Source organism: Heterocephalus glaber, unplaced genomic scaffold (assembly GCF_053883595.1).
Source record: "Heterocephalus glaber isolate CG9 unplaced genomic scaffold, H.glaber_assembly_v1.0 deba00000281, whole genome shotgun sequence".
NCBI classification, from domain to species: domain Eukaryota; kingdom Metazoa; phylum Chordata; class Mammalia; order Rodentia; family Bathyergidae; genus Heterocephalus; species Heterocephalus glaber.
In genome coordinates, this window is record NW_028258139.1 from 3589155 (window position 1) to 3606028 (window position 16874).

Below are 16874 nucleotides of genomic sequence, written 5' to 3' on the forward strand. Positions count from 1 at the left end.
CAGGAGAGGTAACTCTTGAAGCTATGTGCCAGGTATATTGCAGGTTCAGTTTACTGCTGACTCTGTATACTTGAAGTTACTATAACAAAAAGAAAAAGTCATTGGTTGTCAACAACAGTTTTTTAAAAATGGGTTAGGAATTCTGAGTTTCTAAAAAATAAAATCGTATAGAAATACAGAATGAAAAAAGTTCTGAAAATTGGTATTTGCTAAAATTTTATAGGATATATAGAGAGTAAGAACAAATTTCCTTTTCCTGTTAAAATCAGAATAGCTTACTGTTTAGAAAACATTATCCTTTTAATTATAGGGAGTTAAAATAGAAAAGAATGCTAGTACCAAAAAGAAAAAAAAGAATGCTGGTACCAAAAAACCCTAAGAAAATACATGTAAGTTCTGTGCCAAATATATTTTAAAGCAATAAAGTTACTCATTAAATAGCTTATTAAAATGGACTTATAATTTTTCCTCTGAATCATCACTAATTTTTATTCAGCTTAAAAGTCATACTGTTATTTTTAAAACTTTAAATATATTTTTATTTGTGGCTATTAATTTTACAAAATGCTGAGTTTCAAGTGTAGTATTTTTATATATGCATATAACAAATTTTTAGCATATCCATCCCCCATGACCCTTTCTTATATTCCTTCCCTCACTCCCCTCCCTTTATTCCCTTCCTCTTATCAAATAATAGTCTCCTTTCTCTAAGAGTCATCTTTCTTTCTGTGGTGTATGTGTAAAATTCTAGAAATAAAGATACATTGTTTAAAGTTCAGGGGCAGAAGAGACGTGTAGAAAAATTGTAGAACACTGAGCTATCATGAAGTTGGTTCCCTTGTAGTTTACACCAAAAACATGTTTTGTATGGTTTAACTTAAATACAATATTGTAAAATACTGTTTTTAGTCTTTGTTAATACATAAAATGAAATCTCTGGTCCCGGGATTACTTTAAAACTTATATAAAACCTACCTTTGGAGAAATACGTGGAGCTTAACATGTTCCTGCCAGCTTGAACCACTGGTGTTACATGACTGTCCCATCTGGCAGCTGGTGGTACAAACTGATCTAATCACTTGTATCAATCTTTTTTACTAATTTTAATTTTTTACTAATTAAATTAATAAAAAGTCACCTGATGGGATAGTTGTTTATGTACTACTAGTGGTTCAAGCCACTGGGCAGTAAGACGTACTAATTATGGCCCCATCATGAACATGTTAAGTACATTAGAGATAAGCTTACCTATACTTTTGGAGTTAAACGCTTTTAACATGTAAATGACGGGCCATAATTGGTATGTCTCCATGCTGGGCAACTCTCATTTGAATTTGATTGTTCCCACCAGCTTGAACTATCAGTGGTACATGCATGACTGTCGCATTGGGCAGTTTGTACTGCTTCTCAGAGGGTCTTTGATTAGAATAATGGAAAAAAAAAAAGCATTGATTTAGCAGACCAGCTGTCACCATATTACAGTTCTTTAATTAAACTGGTGTAAAAAATTGTAATACAGTTAATTTGTTGTATAGCAGTTGTGAGTGCATGTTATATATACCAGCAATGGTACTTGTAAGATTTCCTTGTTAAAATTTAGAGAGTTATTGAACTGTTTACGAGTATACTTTCCTTTTAATTTAATGAAATAAATAAATTTTTGGTTATTGTAATTTTAATTGATATGAATAGTATTAATATTTACATTTGGGCAGTAATTATTCACATTCAGGCAACTAACTAGATTCAGTCCATTTATAGGCATTTATTAATCTTAGTAAAAAGACTGATAAAATTGATTAGCTCTCTTTGTACCACCTGTGGTTCAAGCTGCCTGATGAGACAGTCATGGATGTACCACCAGTGATTCAAGCTGGTGGGAATGTATTAAATTTAAAATAAATTTTATACAGCTGTCAGGACTAATATTGTCTGATCTATTAAATCGTTTTTTCATAACTAGAATCATTAGAAACAAGGGAATGTAAAAGAATAGAAAATATAGGGAATATATGAATAGATAGGGCTGACCATTACCGAAATGTTTTTGTGTCACTCAAAAGAACATTTAAATGAGACTCATCTGGATGCTGTTTTAGGATTTTCCGAGTGTTTAAGTCAGTACAGCCAAGACTGAATCTTTTTCCATACTGGGTCCAGTTGGTTTTTAGTAAAATTCAGGTATAGTTCTGGTGATGTTTTAGGATTGAAAGGTTCATTCCTAGAATAGCAGACATTGTTGGCAGTGGAAGAATATAATTAATTTCTTGACAGGGAGTAGCAGTGATATAAAAGAGGTTCTAGAATTAAGCCAGATAAAAGACTTAATATGATTTTTATTTCTTAGATCCTTTAGAATTCTCAAAACTTTTAATAGGTTTATTTTCCCTCATTCCCTTTGTAAAACTCTTAGGCTTAGGCTTCTCCTCTGTCTGAACTCCCTCTCCTCTCTCCCTAGCCCAAGTTTGCACCCAAGCTCCAGAGTCATGACCTAACTCCTTTTGGTTGTCAAGGTGTCCTACACTGCAGTCAGCACCTTCCATTCAGGCCCATCTTCCTCACTTATAACCCTGAGGAAACTGTGTAATCTCTTAGCATGCATTACTCAAGCTTTTAGATATAAAACATTGAAAATGGTCACTAATATGATACTATAGATCTTGTGCCCAGATCGCGAAGTCCCCAAAGACCACCAAGGAGCTGATTCCGATGCAATTGCACGAAGGTCGTTTGTTCAAGCTCAAGAAGGGACTCTCAATTGTCACCGACGCAGCGGATCGAGATCGAGAGCCCTGAATTTCAAATTAGCGGGGTTTTTATAGAGGTTACAGCAAGGTTTGGAGATTTTACTTGGCAGTTACATGATTGCTTGACAGTTAGCAAGCATGAAGTGTACATTTCTGATTGGCCAGGTGCATCGGGGGTTGAGGGGTGGCTACATGTAGGTTTTACGAGGGAAAAGAGGGACAAAGGTTAGTGGTCGACTGTCACGTACTGATGGTCAGCAGACACACTGACTAATAGTCATGACCATTACGTACTGACAGTCAGCACATCTACAGATTGTTTTATGGATAGGGGGCCTGGAACATTCATTTCTCGGGCAAACAGATGGCTGGGCAATTAACTCAGGAACTTTGTTTCATTACAGGTTGTATCTTTTGTCCCAAAGCAAGCACATTTTAACCATTAACTTGTGAGAGACTAGGGGAGTGGTGCATTTTTAGCAAAATAGAGTCGCTTTGGTCTCACATTCCCCCCTTCTCATGATGCTATAGAGGACCAATCATGGGCCTCTGGGGCTTAATTCTATTAGGTCTGTAGAAACTGGTTGGTATTGGGACCTGAGTACCATCAGCTGTACAGCGTTGATGCGTTCTCTGATGAACGAGACTAATCTATCGAGTATACAAGGTCCAAGGGTTAACAGTAATAACAAAATAAGCAAGGGGCCCAATAGAGTAGAGATTAGGGTAGTCAGCCATGGGGAGGAATTAAACTAGGATTCGAACCAATTTTGAGTTTGTTCCCTTTCTCGTTTTTGTTTGGTGATGCCCTCTCTAACTTTGGCCATAGATTTTTTTGACCACCCCTGAGTGATCTACATAGAAACAACATTCTTCACCTAAGGCAACGCAGAGTCCTCCCTGTTGAAGAAAAATTAAATCTAGCCCCCTTCGGTTTTGGAGGACCATCTCTGTCAGGGAGGTTAGAGACTCTTGTAGGTGGGAAATGGAACTCTCTAGTCTCTCAATGTCTATGTCTATGGCTGTTCTCAAATCATTGTGATGTTTATTTTGTAACACTAATGATGAGACCCCCGTTCCTGCCCCAGCCAATCTTAAACCTAGGAGAACTGTCAAAGTGATGGCTGTTATAACTTCTCGTTTAACTCTGGCGGGGAACTCAATCAAGCGATTGAAAATATCTTTTTCTTGATGATATAACAATCTAGGAACTAATTGTACTAGTACACAAAAATCTCCAGTCTGATTGAGCACTTTTCCATGTGTGCAAGGGGTAAGTCCTGTGGAGCACGCCCACCATCCATCAGAAGGGGGTATGAGGTATTTTTTTGAACTAGACTGATAAGTTTGGTTGCAAAGGTGTTGATGAGTAGCCGGGACACTGCCAACACAGACTCCCTGTCCAGTCACAGACTGTAGGGTCAGCCTGGCTCTTCCCTTCTGTTGCCACCTGCATAGAGTGGGACTGTATGACTCAGTAAAATTTCCTGAGAAAGCTGTTCCCTCATAATAAGGGGGCTTGTTGTCATAGCACAGCCAACAAGACTAAGATCTGGTCTGGAGGCATTAAGGACCTTGAAAGTGTGAACCATCAGTCCCCAAAGGGGGTCCTGGTCGGGGTTGAGGTTGGCTAGGGGCCCCTGGGTGGCAACCTGTGAGGGAAGCTGGGGCACGGTGGGGACGTGGGAGGCTTCGGGGGCGTGGGTGAGGTTTTTTGGGGAGAGGGCTTGGTGGGTCTAGAAGGATCTGGGGGGCCAGTGGGGCTAGTGCAGAATTTGGCCCAACTGGTCGGGGAGGCCCCGTAATGTATGGTTCTATTTTTAGTCTTACAGTGAATAACAGCCCATTGTCATGACCATCCTGATGTAGGCAGAGTCCCCATGTTTGGCCCGATTCCCATCTGGTATATTTTTTACCTTGGTCAGTAAACAAAAGTCTAACTGGGTTACAGAGGAATCCTGTGCATGGACCGCTAAGGACCCTGATGTTGCCGTTATTGTGGCCTGTTTGAAGGCCGGGGGTGCCCAGGGACTCTTTTTAAAGAAATTAAGTCATCTGTGACAAGTGGAGCCCACAAGATGGCACCTGTAGACTCACATCCCCATTTTGCGCAATAAAACTCATCACTTCCCCCACATTTTTCCACTTGAGATCTTGAGCGTCCTTCCCCCGGGCAGACATAGAAAGCGGTGTTTTGCAAAACATTTCAGTGGGTCGGCTACACCTGGGGCCTAGTCCCCTTGGAGCCATGGTTAGGGACACCCAAGGGGGGGTCAGACTTTCATTGCATTTGTTGGTACCTGTTTTACATACGGGTTTTCCCCCAGGTCCGATTTCCCAGTCTCCAGTGATCCAGGTCCCGGCAGCGAGTCGACACAGATCAAAGTCAAGGGTGGGCCACCAGGTCAGCGGTGGCACCACTTTAGATGTACTGTTGACAGTGTTGCCCGTGGATGTGCTAATGATCATCCAAGTTAAGTTTAGGGGAGCATGTGGATTCTGTCTTCCCAATACTGGTGTTAAGAGTATAGTCACTATAATTATGACCGACGACGACGCAGCTTGAGTTTGAGAGGGTTGTTGTGGTCCTTGGACACCTGCCATGATGGGATGAAGTCGTCTAGGACGGCGTGTGGATCTGCAGGGCGGACGAGAGTGTAATGTACCCACGAGGCAATTCCATCGACCTTGAGAGCAGTGGGCATGGTCAGGAGAGTAACATAGGGTCCCTTCCAACGAGGCTCAAGGTTCTTCTGTCGATGTCTCCGGACAAAGACCCAGTCTCCTGGTCGGAAGCGATGGGGCTCAGGAGGTGGTCCAGACTCGTACAGAGCTTTTAACTGGGGCCATATGTCTCTGTGGACACTCTGAAGGTTGTATAAGGAAAACAACAATTTTTGATCATCAAATTCAGATTCAATCAGCACTTCTGACTGGAGGTTAGGGATAATGGGAGGGGGTATTCCAAACATAATTTCGAAGGGTGTCATTCCTAATTTATAGGGAGAATTACGTACCCTATAGAGGGCAAAGGGGAGGAGAGTCATCCAGTCACCGCCAGTCTCTAAGGTTAATTTAGTTAAGGTCTCTTTTAGGGTCCTTTTCATTCTCTCTACTTGTCCTGAACTTTGGGGCCTGTATGCACAATGTAATTTCCAATCTGCCCCCAGCACCTGTGCTAAACCTTGACTCACCTTGGAAATGAAGGCAGGTCCATTGTCTGACCCTGACATTACTGGGAAACCATACCTTGGCAAGATGTCTTCTAGCAGTTTCTTGGCTACAATCTGTGCTGTTTCATGTTTGGTAGGAAAAGCTTCTGTCCATCCTGAAAAAGTGTCTACAAAAACTAGCAGGTACTTACAACCATACCTTCCAGGTTTTACCTCAGTGAAGTTCAACTCCCAGTATGTTCCAGGTCGGTTTCCTCTCATCCTGTTGCCAGGATTTGCCTTATTTGAAGTGGCATCGGTCAGTTGACAGGCCTTGCAAATAGTGACAATGTGTTCTCTTTTGGAGTTAGCGTCTCGGACCTTGATTCCAGCGTGTCTCAAGAGGTCTAGCATCTTTCGAGTGCCCATGTGGGTGGCCCGGTGTATTTTGGAGAGAACTTGTTCTCCCAGTGTTTCAGGCAGGATGACCCTACAATCAGAGGATCTCCACCATCCGTTGAGGCACTGGGGCATAGGTAATTGTTTTGTCCATTTTAAGTCTTTTTCAGTATACTGGGGTTTTTCTGGCAGGGCAGCACTTCCTGGATCGGGTAGCTGATTGGTTAGTGTCAGATCAGTCTCTAAGGCTATTTTCCGGGCTGTCTGATCAGCTAGGTTATTTCCTCTAGCAACTGGAGTGTTGCTTTTTTGGTGCCCCGGGCAATGAATAATGGCCAGTCTTTTTGGTAGCCACAGGGCCGTCAGGGTGAGAATTTCTTCCTTGTTTTTAATAGTCTTTCCTTCAGCCGTCAACAGTCCTCTCTCCCTATAGATGGCCCCATGGATGTGTGCGGTGGCAAAGGCATACCGGCTGTCTGTATACACATTTAGTCTCTGGCCTTTTCCCAAAGTCAGCACCTTGGTTAGCGCTATGAGCTCTGCTCGCTGTGCTGACTTTCCAGTGGGCAAGGGCTCAGCCCAAGCGACCTCAGTCTCAGTGACCACAGCCGCCCCTGCATACCTCCAGCCATTCTGGACAAAACTGCTCCCATTGGTGTACCAGGTGTCTTCAGCATCTGACCATGGCTGGTCTCTCAGATCAGCTCGAGTCCCATGTACCTACAGTCATGGAGTGGAGTCTCTAAGTCTGGGTCTGGCAACAGTGTAGCTGGATTCAAGGCAACTGGGGTCTGAAAAACAACTCGGGCTGGGTTTAGGAGTAAGCTCTGATAGTGGGTCAGGCGAGTGTTACTGAGCCATCCATCTGGAGGCTGTTTTAGGACTCCCTCAATAGCGTGGGGAGTGGTCACGTACAGTTCTTGGCCCAGTGTCAACTTGTCAGCATCTTTGACCATCAGGGCCACTGCCGCGATCATCCTCAAACATGGGGGCCATCCAGACGCAACTGGATCGAGTTTTTTTGATAGGTACACCACTGGGCAGCGCCATCGCCCTAGATATTGGACTAGGATGCCCTTGGCAACTCCTTTGTTTTCATCAATGTAAAGGTGGAAGGGCTTAGTAATATCGGGCAAGCCCAAGGCCGGTGCTGACAACAAGGCAGCCTTAATTTGGTCGAAGGACCTTTGTAGTTTTTCTGTCCGTTGAAAGGCCTGATTGTCTTTAGTTGCCTCATAAAGGGGCCTTGCAAGCTCCGCGAACCCCAGTATCCATAAGCGGCAGAAGCCAGCTGATCCCAAGAACTCCTGGCATGGGTATCTTAAGAACTGTCTCTTTTCTAGTGTCTGATACCCATCTTTGCCCCTCTTTAAGCATGTACCCCAGGTAGCATACCTCGGGTTTGCAGATCTGGGCCTTTTTGGTGGACGCCTGGTACCCCAGTTCCCCTATGACCGTCAAGAGTTTCTTGGTTCCATCTAGGCAGTCTTCCCGCATCTCAGCTGCTATGAGGAGATCATCTACATATTGTAACAGAGTCAATTGGGGGTTTTGGAGGTGGAACTCACCCAGGTCTTCATGCAGGGCCTCATTGAAGATGCTGGGAGAATTTCTGAACCCCTGAGGTAATTGGGTCCAAGTTAACTGTCCGTTAAGGCCTTGTTCCAGGTCACTCCATTCAAATGCAAAGATATGCTGGCTCTTGGGTGCCAGCAGAAGGCTAAAGAAGGCATCTTTGAGATATAAGACCGTGTTACATTTATGGCTTGGGGGGAGTGAACTCAGAAGGGTGTATGGATTAGGCACCGTAGGGTGGATATCCATGACTCTCTTGTTTACCTCACGGAGCTCCTGCACTGGTCGATAGTCATTTGAGTGAGGTTTTCGCACCGGCAACAAGGGGGTGTTCCAGGCTGATTGGCAGGGCCTTAGAATACCCTGGGCAAGCAACCTCTTGATGTGTGGAGTTATTCCCTTGTGGGCCTCTAGGGACATGGGATATTGGCAGACTCACGCAGGGTCCACTCCTGGCTTTATCTCTACGAACACAGGTGCCTGGTGTGCAGCTAGTCCCATGCCCCCAGTCTCTGCCCATGCTTGCGGGAACATGGCAAGCCATTGTTCCATGTCAGGATCAGGAGGGGGCTGTTTCTAATGTAACAGATATTCATCCTCAAGGCTCATGGTTAGCACTTGGATGGGCCTTCCCTCTTGGTTAAAGACCTTTGTGCCCCCGGGTTGAAAATGGATTTGAGCCCCTAATTTAGTGAGCAAGTCTCTTCCCAGCAAAAGGTAGGGGCAGTCTGGTATAATCATAAATGAGTGGGTTACCCGGCCCACTCCCAAATCCACCATTCTTCGGGTAGTCCATGAATATTTTTTCATGCCTGTGGCTCCTTGAACCCAGGAAGTTTTGTCAGAAACATGGCCATGAGGTTCAAGTAAAACTGAATGTTGAGCTCCTGTATCCACTAGGAACTCGACAGGTCTCCCCTCCACTTTTACGGTTACCCTGGGCTCGGGGAGGGGTGCCGAACCCCGTCCCCCCTAGTCACTTAGTTCGTCCATGGTCAAGACGGAGGCCTTTGGGTGGTCCCCCTTTGGCCTTTTGGGGCACTCTTTAGCCCAGTGGCCTTCCTCTTTGCAGTAAGCACACTGGTTCTTTCCCAATCGGGGGGCGATCCCTATATCCCCCCTTACCTTGTTCTTCTGCCGCAATCTTTTTTAAACGACGTTCATGTTCCTTCGGCTCTCCCACAGAGTTGGCCAGAAGAATTTGAGCTAAGTTTCAGGCCTGGCAGTCATCTGCTTTTATCCGTTTCTCCTCTGAGGTTTCCCTGTTGTTATATACCTTCTCTGCCACTGCCACTAAGTCCTGAATGCTCTTTTCTCCCAATCTATCTACTTTCTGTAACTTTCTTTTAATATCTAGCGCTGCCTGGTTGACAAAATGTATTACTACAGCTGCCTTTGTCTCAGTTGCTTCTGGGTCCATAGGAGTATACCTACGGAAGGCTTCCTGAATTCTTTCTAGGAAGGCTGCAGGGCTTTCATTTGGCCCCTGCTGTATATCTCCTACCTTGGCCAAATTGGTGGGCTTGTGAGCTGCCGCTTTGAGACCTCCCAACAGAGCCTGGTGATAGACCCGGAGCCTCTCCTTGTCTTCTGCTGTGTTGAAGTCCCAGTTGGGCCGAGACAAAGGGAATAAAAGGTTGATAGTGTCAACATTGATGGTGGGTTGACCATTATCGCCAGGAACCAATTTCCTGGCCTCGTTTTGGATTCTCTCCTGCTCCTCTGTGGTAAACAGGATCTGGAGGAGTTGTTGACAATCATCCCAGGTGGGCTGATGAGTGAACAAGACAGTTTCTAACAGGTTAATTAAATCCCTAGGGTTATCAGAGAATTTGGCGTGTTGAGTACGCCAGTTATAGAGGTCACTAGTGGCAAAGGGCCAGTAATGATGAGGCTGGTTACCATGCTCATCAGGGGGCCCTATCGCTCTCAGCAGACAAACAGTAGAGTCTGCCGGGTCTGCCAGCGAGGCGGCATGCTGGTGGCAAGTATTCTGGGTGGGGCCATCATGGTTGCCAGCACCCGGGGCCGGCCCTCCTTCCCCAGCTCCGGCTAGGGCCAGATCATTTCTTTCTGCCTGCTGTCGTGGAGGAGGAGAGAGAGAGTAAGGGGGAGGAAAAATGAGATCTTCCTCAGCCCCTCCTTGGAGGACCGGGTAAAGTGGCACGGTCGGCTTGATTTTGGTTTTTCTTTTTTCCCCACGCTCTCTGGGAGTCTTTTCACAGGCTGTCAGGATTATCTCTGGCTGTTGTTTCTGTGGAGGCAAAAAGGGCTTGACCCATGGGGTAGGTCGCAGATTAGACTCTCCCAAGTGACAATGTAGGGAACTTGATCAGGGTGTCCCGTCTGAGAACGGAAGATGACCTCCCGGAATCTCTTTGTGGTCCCTAGATCAAAGGTCCCCTCGGGTGGCCAACCTACCCCAAAGGCGGGCCATTCCGAGCTACAAAGGGTAATGAATTTAGTCTTTTTAATTTCTAAACTTAGGTTATGAGCACGCTCCCTGACCTTTTTAAAATGGTCCCTCATGAGGGATAGAGGGGTAGTCACAGTCTGTCGCATCGTCTCAGTCCAAGTCAACACAATAAACAGACAAACACATACAACAAAAAAACAGAAAGCAAGACAAAACCGGCCTCTGCCCGATTGGAGGCAATACCGAAAATGGGACGACGGCCTCAAGCCGTACCGTGGGAGCGACCCGCACCATCCCTCCAGGAGTCTCACAGACTCATACCCATGGGGCACTCCGTCCCCTCCAGAAGGATCTGGAACGTCTTCCAGGATCCCGGGTCAGCGGCCCTCACAGCGCATCCACCTAGACCGTCTGCCAACCTACTCAGAAATTGGGCCCCCGAATTACAGACAAAGAGCATCAGACACTCACCGGCCAGTGTTGACCCTACAGTACGGGGGTCCTGGGGTCTTGGGGATCCCGGACGAGCCCCCAAATGTTGTGCCCAGATCGCGAAGTCCCCAAAGACCACCAAGGAGCCGATTCCGATGCAATCGCACGAGGGTCGTTTGTTCAAGCTCAAGCAGGGACTCTCAATTGTCACCGACACAGCGGATCGAGATTGAGAGCCCTGAATTTCAAATTAGCGGGGTTTTTATAGAGGTTACAGCAAGGTTTGGAGATTTTACTTGGCAGTTACATGATTGCTTGACAATTAGCAAGCATGAAGTGTACATTTCTGATTGGCCAGGTGCATCGGGGGTTGAGGGGTGGCTACATGTAGGTTTTACGAGGGAAAAGAGGGACAAAGGTTAGTGGTCGACTGTCACGTACTGATGGTCAGCAGACACACTGACTAATAGTCACAACCATTACGTACTGACAGTCAGCACATCTACAGATTGTTTTATGGATAGGGGGCCTGGAACATTCATTTCTTGGGCAAACAGATGGCTGGGCAATTAACTCAGGAACTTTGTTTCATTACAGGTTGTATCTTTTGTCCCAAAGCAAGCACATTTTAACCATTAACTTGTGAGAGACTAGGGGAGTGGTGCATTTTTAGCAAAATGGAGTCGTTTTGGTCTCACAGTAGATACTATTCCAGAAGACTCTAAATGTCATCTACATGAGCCTTCACTCAGTCCTTGAATAGGCTAAACTCGTTTGCTTATTAGAGCTTTGACCCAAACCCCATTTTATTTAAATGTCAGCTAAAATGTAACTTCCTCGAATTGTGACCAACGAGTCAAACAGACAGATTACTAGTATTTTATTTTCTTCATGTACCCCTCTAAATTGTTTTGTTCATTTGCCTACCCTCTCCCAAATATATATAAAATCTCCTTGAGTGCGGGAACTTAAGCAGTCTAAATCACTCACTATGTCTAAATGAGTTAAGTACCTGACCTATTGTTTAACAAATGTTTGCTGAGTGAATCTAGCACAATGAGGGCTGAGAAACCCCCTCCTTTGCCTGACTTGAATTTGGGCAACATCCCAGGGGCAGTCCTCCTTCCATTGTAACTTAATCAGAGTGAATTCTAGAACAAACATACTTGTTAAAAGCCCCAAACTCAGGATGCTTCAGCACTCTGTTAATCATTCCAGTTAGTCTAACCCAGAAACCCAGTGAGAGGTACCTGTGCTAGAGTGCACTTCCTTAGAAATCCAGAAGCCTGATTCATCTGAATGCTTTTTGCTTTTCCTGTCATTCCAGCACTTTTTTGTTCATGCCACATTTTTGCTTCTACTGGCACTGATCCCTGAGCACATTTTCCGTAAATATAACTGCTTTTCTTTCACCATTGGATGTATGCTTGCAGTTCTTTGTTTATTGTATATACAAAAGCCTGGAATCTACCTGTTAAATCTTTCCCATGGTACAATTTGGCAAGCCAGCCAGGAGTTGAACATAGAATCTTCTGATAGTGAACTATTTTGAAAGAGATTCAGAGCAGGCAGAATTTTGTACATTTTAACATCTAAGGGATGATGTCTCACATCTGTTATTACTTATCCATGTTCAAATTGACCAGTGGCAGAAGCAGGATTTGAACTCAGATTCTTTATAGTATTTTAGTTTCTACTCCGTGTACAGTAGGGCCAAGTCTAGACCAGTAGAAAAGAAGTAATTTCTAGCTGAATGAACCCAGTGTGGTTCTTTGAAGTTATTTTTGTTTCAGGGTTGGAAAAAGTTTAAAGAAGGGGTTTTGTAGTTGAACAATAGATAACTGCTAAGAGATTTTTAAATTAGGCTTAAAAGTCTATGGTAAAGTTAAGTGAAAAACCCTATGTACTATTGCAGGTGTGTCTGGGAGGTGTTGGGCATAGCCTGACCGTTAGGGTTGGTGAGAAAGACACAGGGAGCATGTTGGGAGAGCCCTGGCAGGGGCATGTACCATGCAAGACCCATGCCTGTAGGGCCTGAGGAGACCGGAGAAGGCGACTCCCTGATTCCTCTGCAGTCTGCAGGTAGAGATCAACCACACCCATAACTGAAGCAGGCAGAATTTTAGCTGTTACAACAAAAACATTTAGAAAGGGGATATCCAGACAAAGAATATCAGGAGTAAAGAAATTAAGAAAAATAAATAAAGATTTTTAACACTGCTTAAATGAATATGGCTTTGTTTCATTTTGGATTGTATTTAGACATTTGAAAAGGATCCTTGATAATAGTTTTATTTTCACAGGGTTGGAAACTAGGAAAAATCAGTTGCAGGTGGGTTGTAAAAAAATTTATTTCTCTGTAATTTATTGGAACAGGCAACAAGAACATGTGGGCTCTAGGGTTTATACATTTATATATCGATGAGAAATAGGACTAAGCAGATAGGAGATTCATCCAGACTCTTTGATATATTTCATATAAGTAAATATTGCTACCTTAAAAAAATGGTGATGTTTCTTCAGGCTGTGTTTACTCATGGCATGACCTCTGTGGTCTTTTGCCATGGGTTTAATTCTGCTTATTCTGTAAAAAACAAAGAAAGCTCTGTGTATGTGTGATGGCTTTCGCAGACAGAGACAGCTATTTAAATGCTGCCTTAGAGTTTTCTTTTTAATAGATTGTGGTTTTCATATGTGTGAAAGGATATGTAGGATAAAGTTGCTTTCCTATTCTTGTCCCGTAATCACTCTATTCTCACTCGGTTTCTAAATTCTTACTTATCCTTCCAGAGAGTCTAGGGACAAATGTGCCCTACCCCTTATACCTTTTAAACCTATATGTTGTCTGTTCTCCTAGGTACCTAGAATGATCCTCAGCATGTAATAAATGCCCCCAAAGTCAGGTTTTATAGTTTTGTATTTACAAAAATGTACTAAGAATAGACATGTTTTGTTCTGTGAAGCTGTAAACAGTGTCTAATTTTTTAAAATTTGTTTTTAGCCCCCTGTGCTGTCAGGAATCTACAGGACTTGGCTCGTATTTACATTCGACGCACACTTAGAAATTTCATAAATGATGAGATGCAGGCCAAGGGGATTCCTCAAAGAGCTCCACCCAAGAGGAAAAGAAAGAAAGTTAAGCAGAGGATTAACACTTATGTATTTGTGGGTAACCAGCTTATTCCTCAGCCTCTAGACAGTGAGGAGGATGAGAAAATGGAAGAAGATAACAAAGAAGAGGAAGAGAAAGATCACAGTGAAGCCATGAAGCCGGAGGAGCCACCTCAAAATTTCCTGAGAGAAAAAATCATGAAGCTGCCCCTCCCTGAATCTTTAAAAGCTTACTTGACATATTTTAGAGACAAATAAATCAAGAAGAAAAAATGCCTACTGATACTCCTTTAGTCTTGAAAATGTAGCATTTATTCGGAGTTTAAAGAATTATTTCTTTGACCAGAGTGAATTATAGTGGAAAAAAAGTATAACTTGTTTGTCAGTAACAAAAACAATGTACTCATTGATTAAAAAGAATCTATCTCTTTTATAAAATCTATTTTTCTTTAAATCTTGGAAAAATGCTGTTTTAACTCAGTGATTTTCAAAGTGGAATGCAACAATAGTCAAGACTTTGTGTACTATAAATCCTCTTTTGATTCCTTACAGATTTCTAGTAGTGAGGGTTAGATTTAACTTTCTGTAAGGTTTAAATAATCATTAAGCATATATGATCTGGTTTGAATTGCAGTTGTTGGTGTTTCCTCTATGAAAACTTTATCTAACAAGGAAATCAGATGCTTTGTGGACCTATTTACCTTTTGTTTCAATCACTCTTGCTAAATTGCTGAAGATATATTCCGGGCAATACATGAGTGCAATAATAGTACAATATATTGAATAATTTAGCTTTAAAAACATAAATTTAATGCAACTTTACAGCCCTGCAACTTTTGCTTTTGAATTTGTTGCCAAACAACATGGGGAAAATACTTGCTTCTCTTATAGAGATTTAAAGAGCACAGCAGCAAGTGCAATAGGAAGTCTGTACTTAACCCAACTCTTAATTTGTATGGACCCTTTACATTTTCAGTATTTAAAACTAATGAGGCTATCTTCATTCTCTGGAATTTTAAAAGGTAGTGTATTTAGGATTTTTTCCTGTAGTTCACTGTATAAATATTTAGTTTTAAAAAGTTCATTGTCCTGTCTGACTGATAGTGTAGAGTGTGTGAAGGAGTGAGCACGAGTGACCACTTCTTGGGAGCTCCAAGTAGCAGAGCATGTGTGGTCAGCTGATGCACTTTAGCACGTGAGACTTAGAGTTCATCAGAATATTTATCTTTGACAAGGTAGGGCTGAGCTTGCCTACATTTGCTTTGGATCTCTCTGTTACAAGAAATAGTCACAGAAATTGTATGTAGATGCCTATGTGTTAAAAATTAGGTTCAGAATTACAGTGTAATATTTGGGACCCTACACCATGTTCATTTAACTTGCCATATTTTTCTGTTTTCTTCATTAAAATGATAATGGTTCTCACTTTTGCTTTATGTTACATACTTAAGTCACATAGCTTATCAGTGATAAAACCAGGTAGTAAATTTCACTATAAGGTATTTTTTTTCCTAGTAAGACCTGAAAACAAGTCATTCCATGTTAAGAAAGCATACAGTGTAATGTATTTCTATTTAGTGTTACATGGGTCATATATTTTTTAAAGGCAAAAATTTGGAACTATCACTGTCCACCAGCATCACCATGACAGTAGTCATTCAGGTATGCTCAAGGAAACTCAGTCACTGTAAGTGAAAGAATTATAATCTCTTTTCTCAGACTCAGACACTGTTTCAACAGTCTCAGCTCCAATAGTCCCATACATCTAAAACAATTGTTTGAAACAGTCTAAACATGAAATTGTGCCACACAATTGAGGATATTTTAGTAATGTGAAAGGTAATTTCAGGGAAGGTGTTTGTCTTACACCCATGGCTGGGGTAGTGGTGGTATGGAATGAGAGTGTCTGATTTTTTTTCTGAGGTGAATATTAAACTATTATTATCAAGAAATGCCCTATCTCATCTATCAAAGAAAGAAAAAAAGTCAGTTTCATACTTCTGTCATACATTTTATTAGAAACGTTCCTTTGATTTTGAGTCAACTAATTCAGAAGTTTATTTCTGAATTCTGGTGCCCACGTATTTTTATCTAGAAAACCTAGGAAGAGCTTTCATCTTATTTGCCCCCCATTTCCATTTTTTTGTTGGAGCTAGTGTTCAGATATGTAAAAATATATATTCTACCATGATTACTATTTAGGAGAGCTTTTGTTAAGGATATATTTGAAGGTTGACATTTTCATATTGTCTTTCATTCTGTTGACCTTGGCAAAGTAGATTTTCATGATCATTACGTATTTTTTGTCATTGAAATGTATCTTTTGTGTTTCTAAATACGCTTATTTTACAGGTGTGACTTTATTAGTGACTTTAAATAAAGAGGTGGTAAAAATTCAAGTGAAGGTTTTTTCTATTAATACAGATATATTGGACTATAAAAGTTCTTTGGGTTTTATTTTTTAAAAAATTCAGGTTTACTTGTATGGAAAATTATGCTCTACAATAAAGAAATAGAAAATAAAGATGAAGTAAAAGTAAGTGAAAATGATGGGGGATATCATTAGGGAATTTTATAGATACATAAGACATTAGAAATCATTTAATTTAGGCCTTTATTTTATCAACAAGAAAGTAGGCCTCAAGTTGTAGTTTATTTTACCTAAGTCACACAGCTTTTTGGAGAAAGTGCCTGAAATAGCATCTAGCTTCGGATTAGTCCCAAGAATCTGTCAACAACACCATAGGTACCAAGAAGATAATCTGAATCTATACTGCCTGTTGGTTGATATATTTGGTTCTGGTATTAATAAAGAAAAATGTTACTAAAATAGCATACATAGTGGTTAAAATACCAAAAATGTGTTGATTTTTTGTCTGAGGTGAAAGTGAAAGAAAGCCTGTTAAATTATTGGAAGACTTGGAAAATTATTTAAAATAAACAATCACATACTTAAGCATCATTCTCCAGTGACCTGGCTTTTCTTTTTTTCGTATTTTAAATTTGAACTTTCTCAGTGGGTCCATGGATACATGTCTGTGT

The 16874-nt window shown here is 42.1% G+C and overlaps 1 protein-coding gene across 4 annotated transcripts in view; it reads left to right on the top strand.

The window, feature by feature from the left end:
• The window catches only part of Pcmtd1 (protein-L-isoaspartate (D-aspartate) O-methyltransferase domain containing 1), a 96497-nt gene extending 79703 nt beyond the window's left edge, over positions 1-16794 (top strand). For all 4 annotated transcript variants that reach the window (XM_004837522.4, XM_087185717.1, XM_087185721.1 and 1 more), the window contains one exon: positions 13723-16794. In XM_004837522.4, coding sequence (XP_004837579.1) covers positions 13723-14090 — 368 coding nt within the window. In that variant the 3' untranslated portion in view covers positions 14091-16794. The remainder of the gene's footprint in view (positions 1-13722) is intronic.
• Positions 16795-16874: the final 80 nt, after the last annotated feature.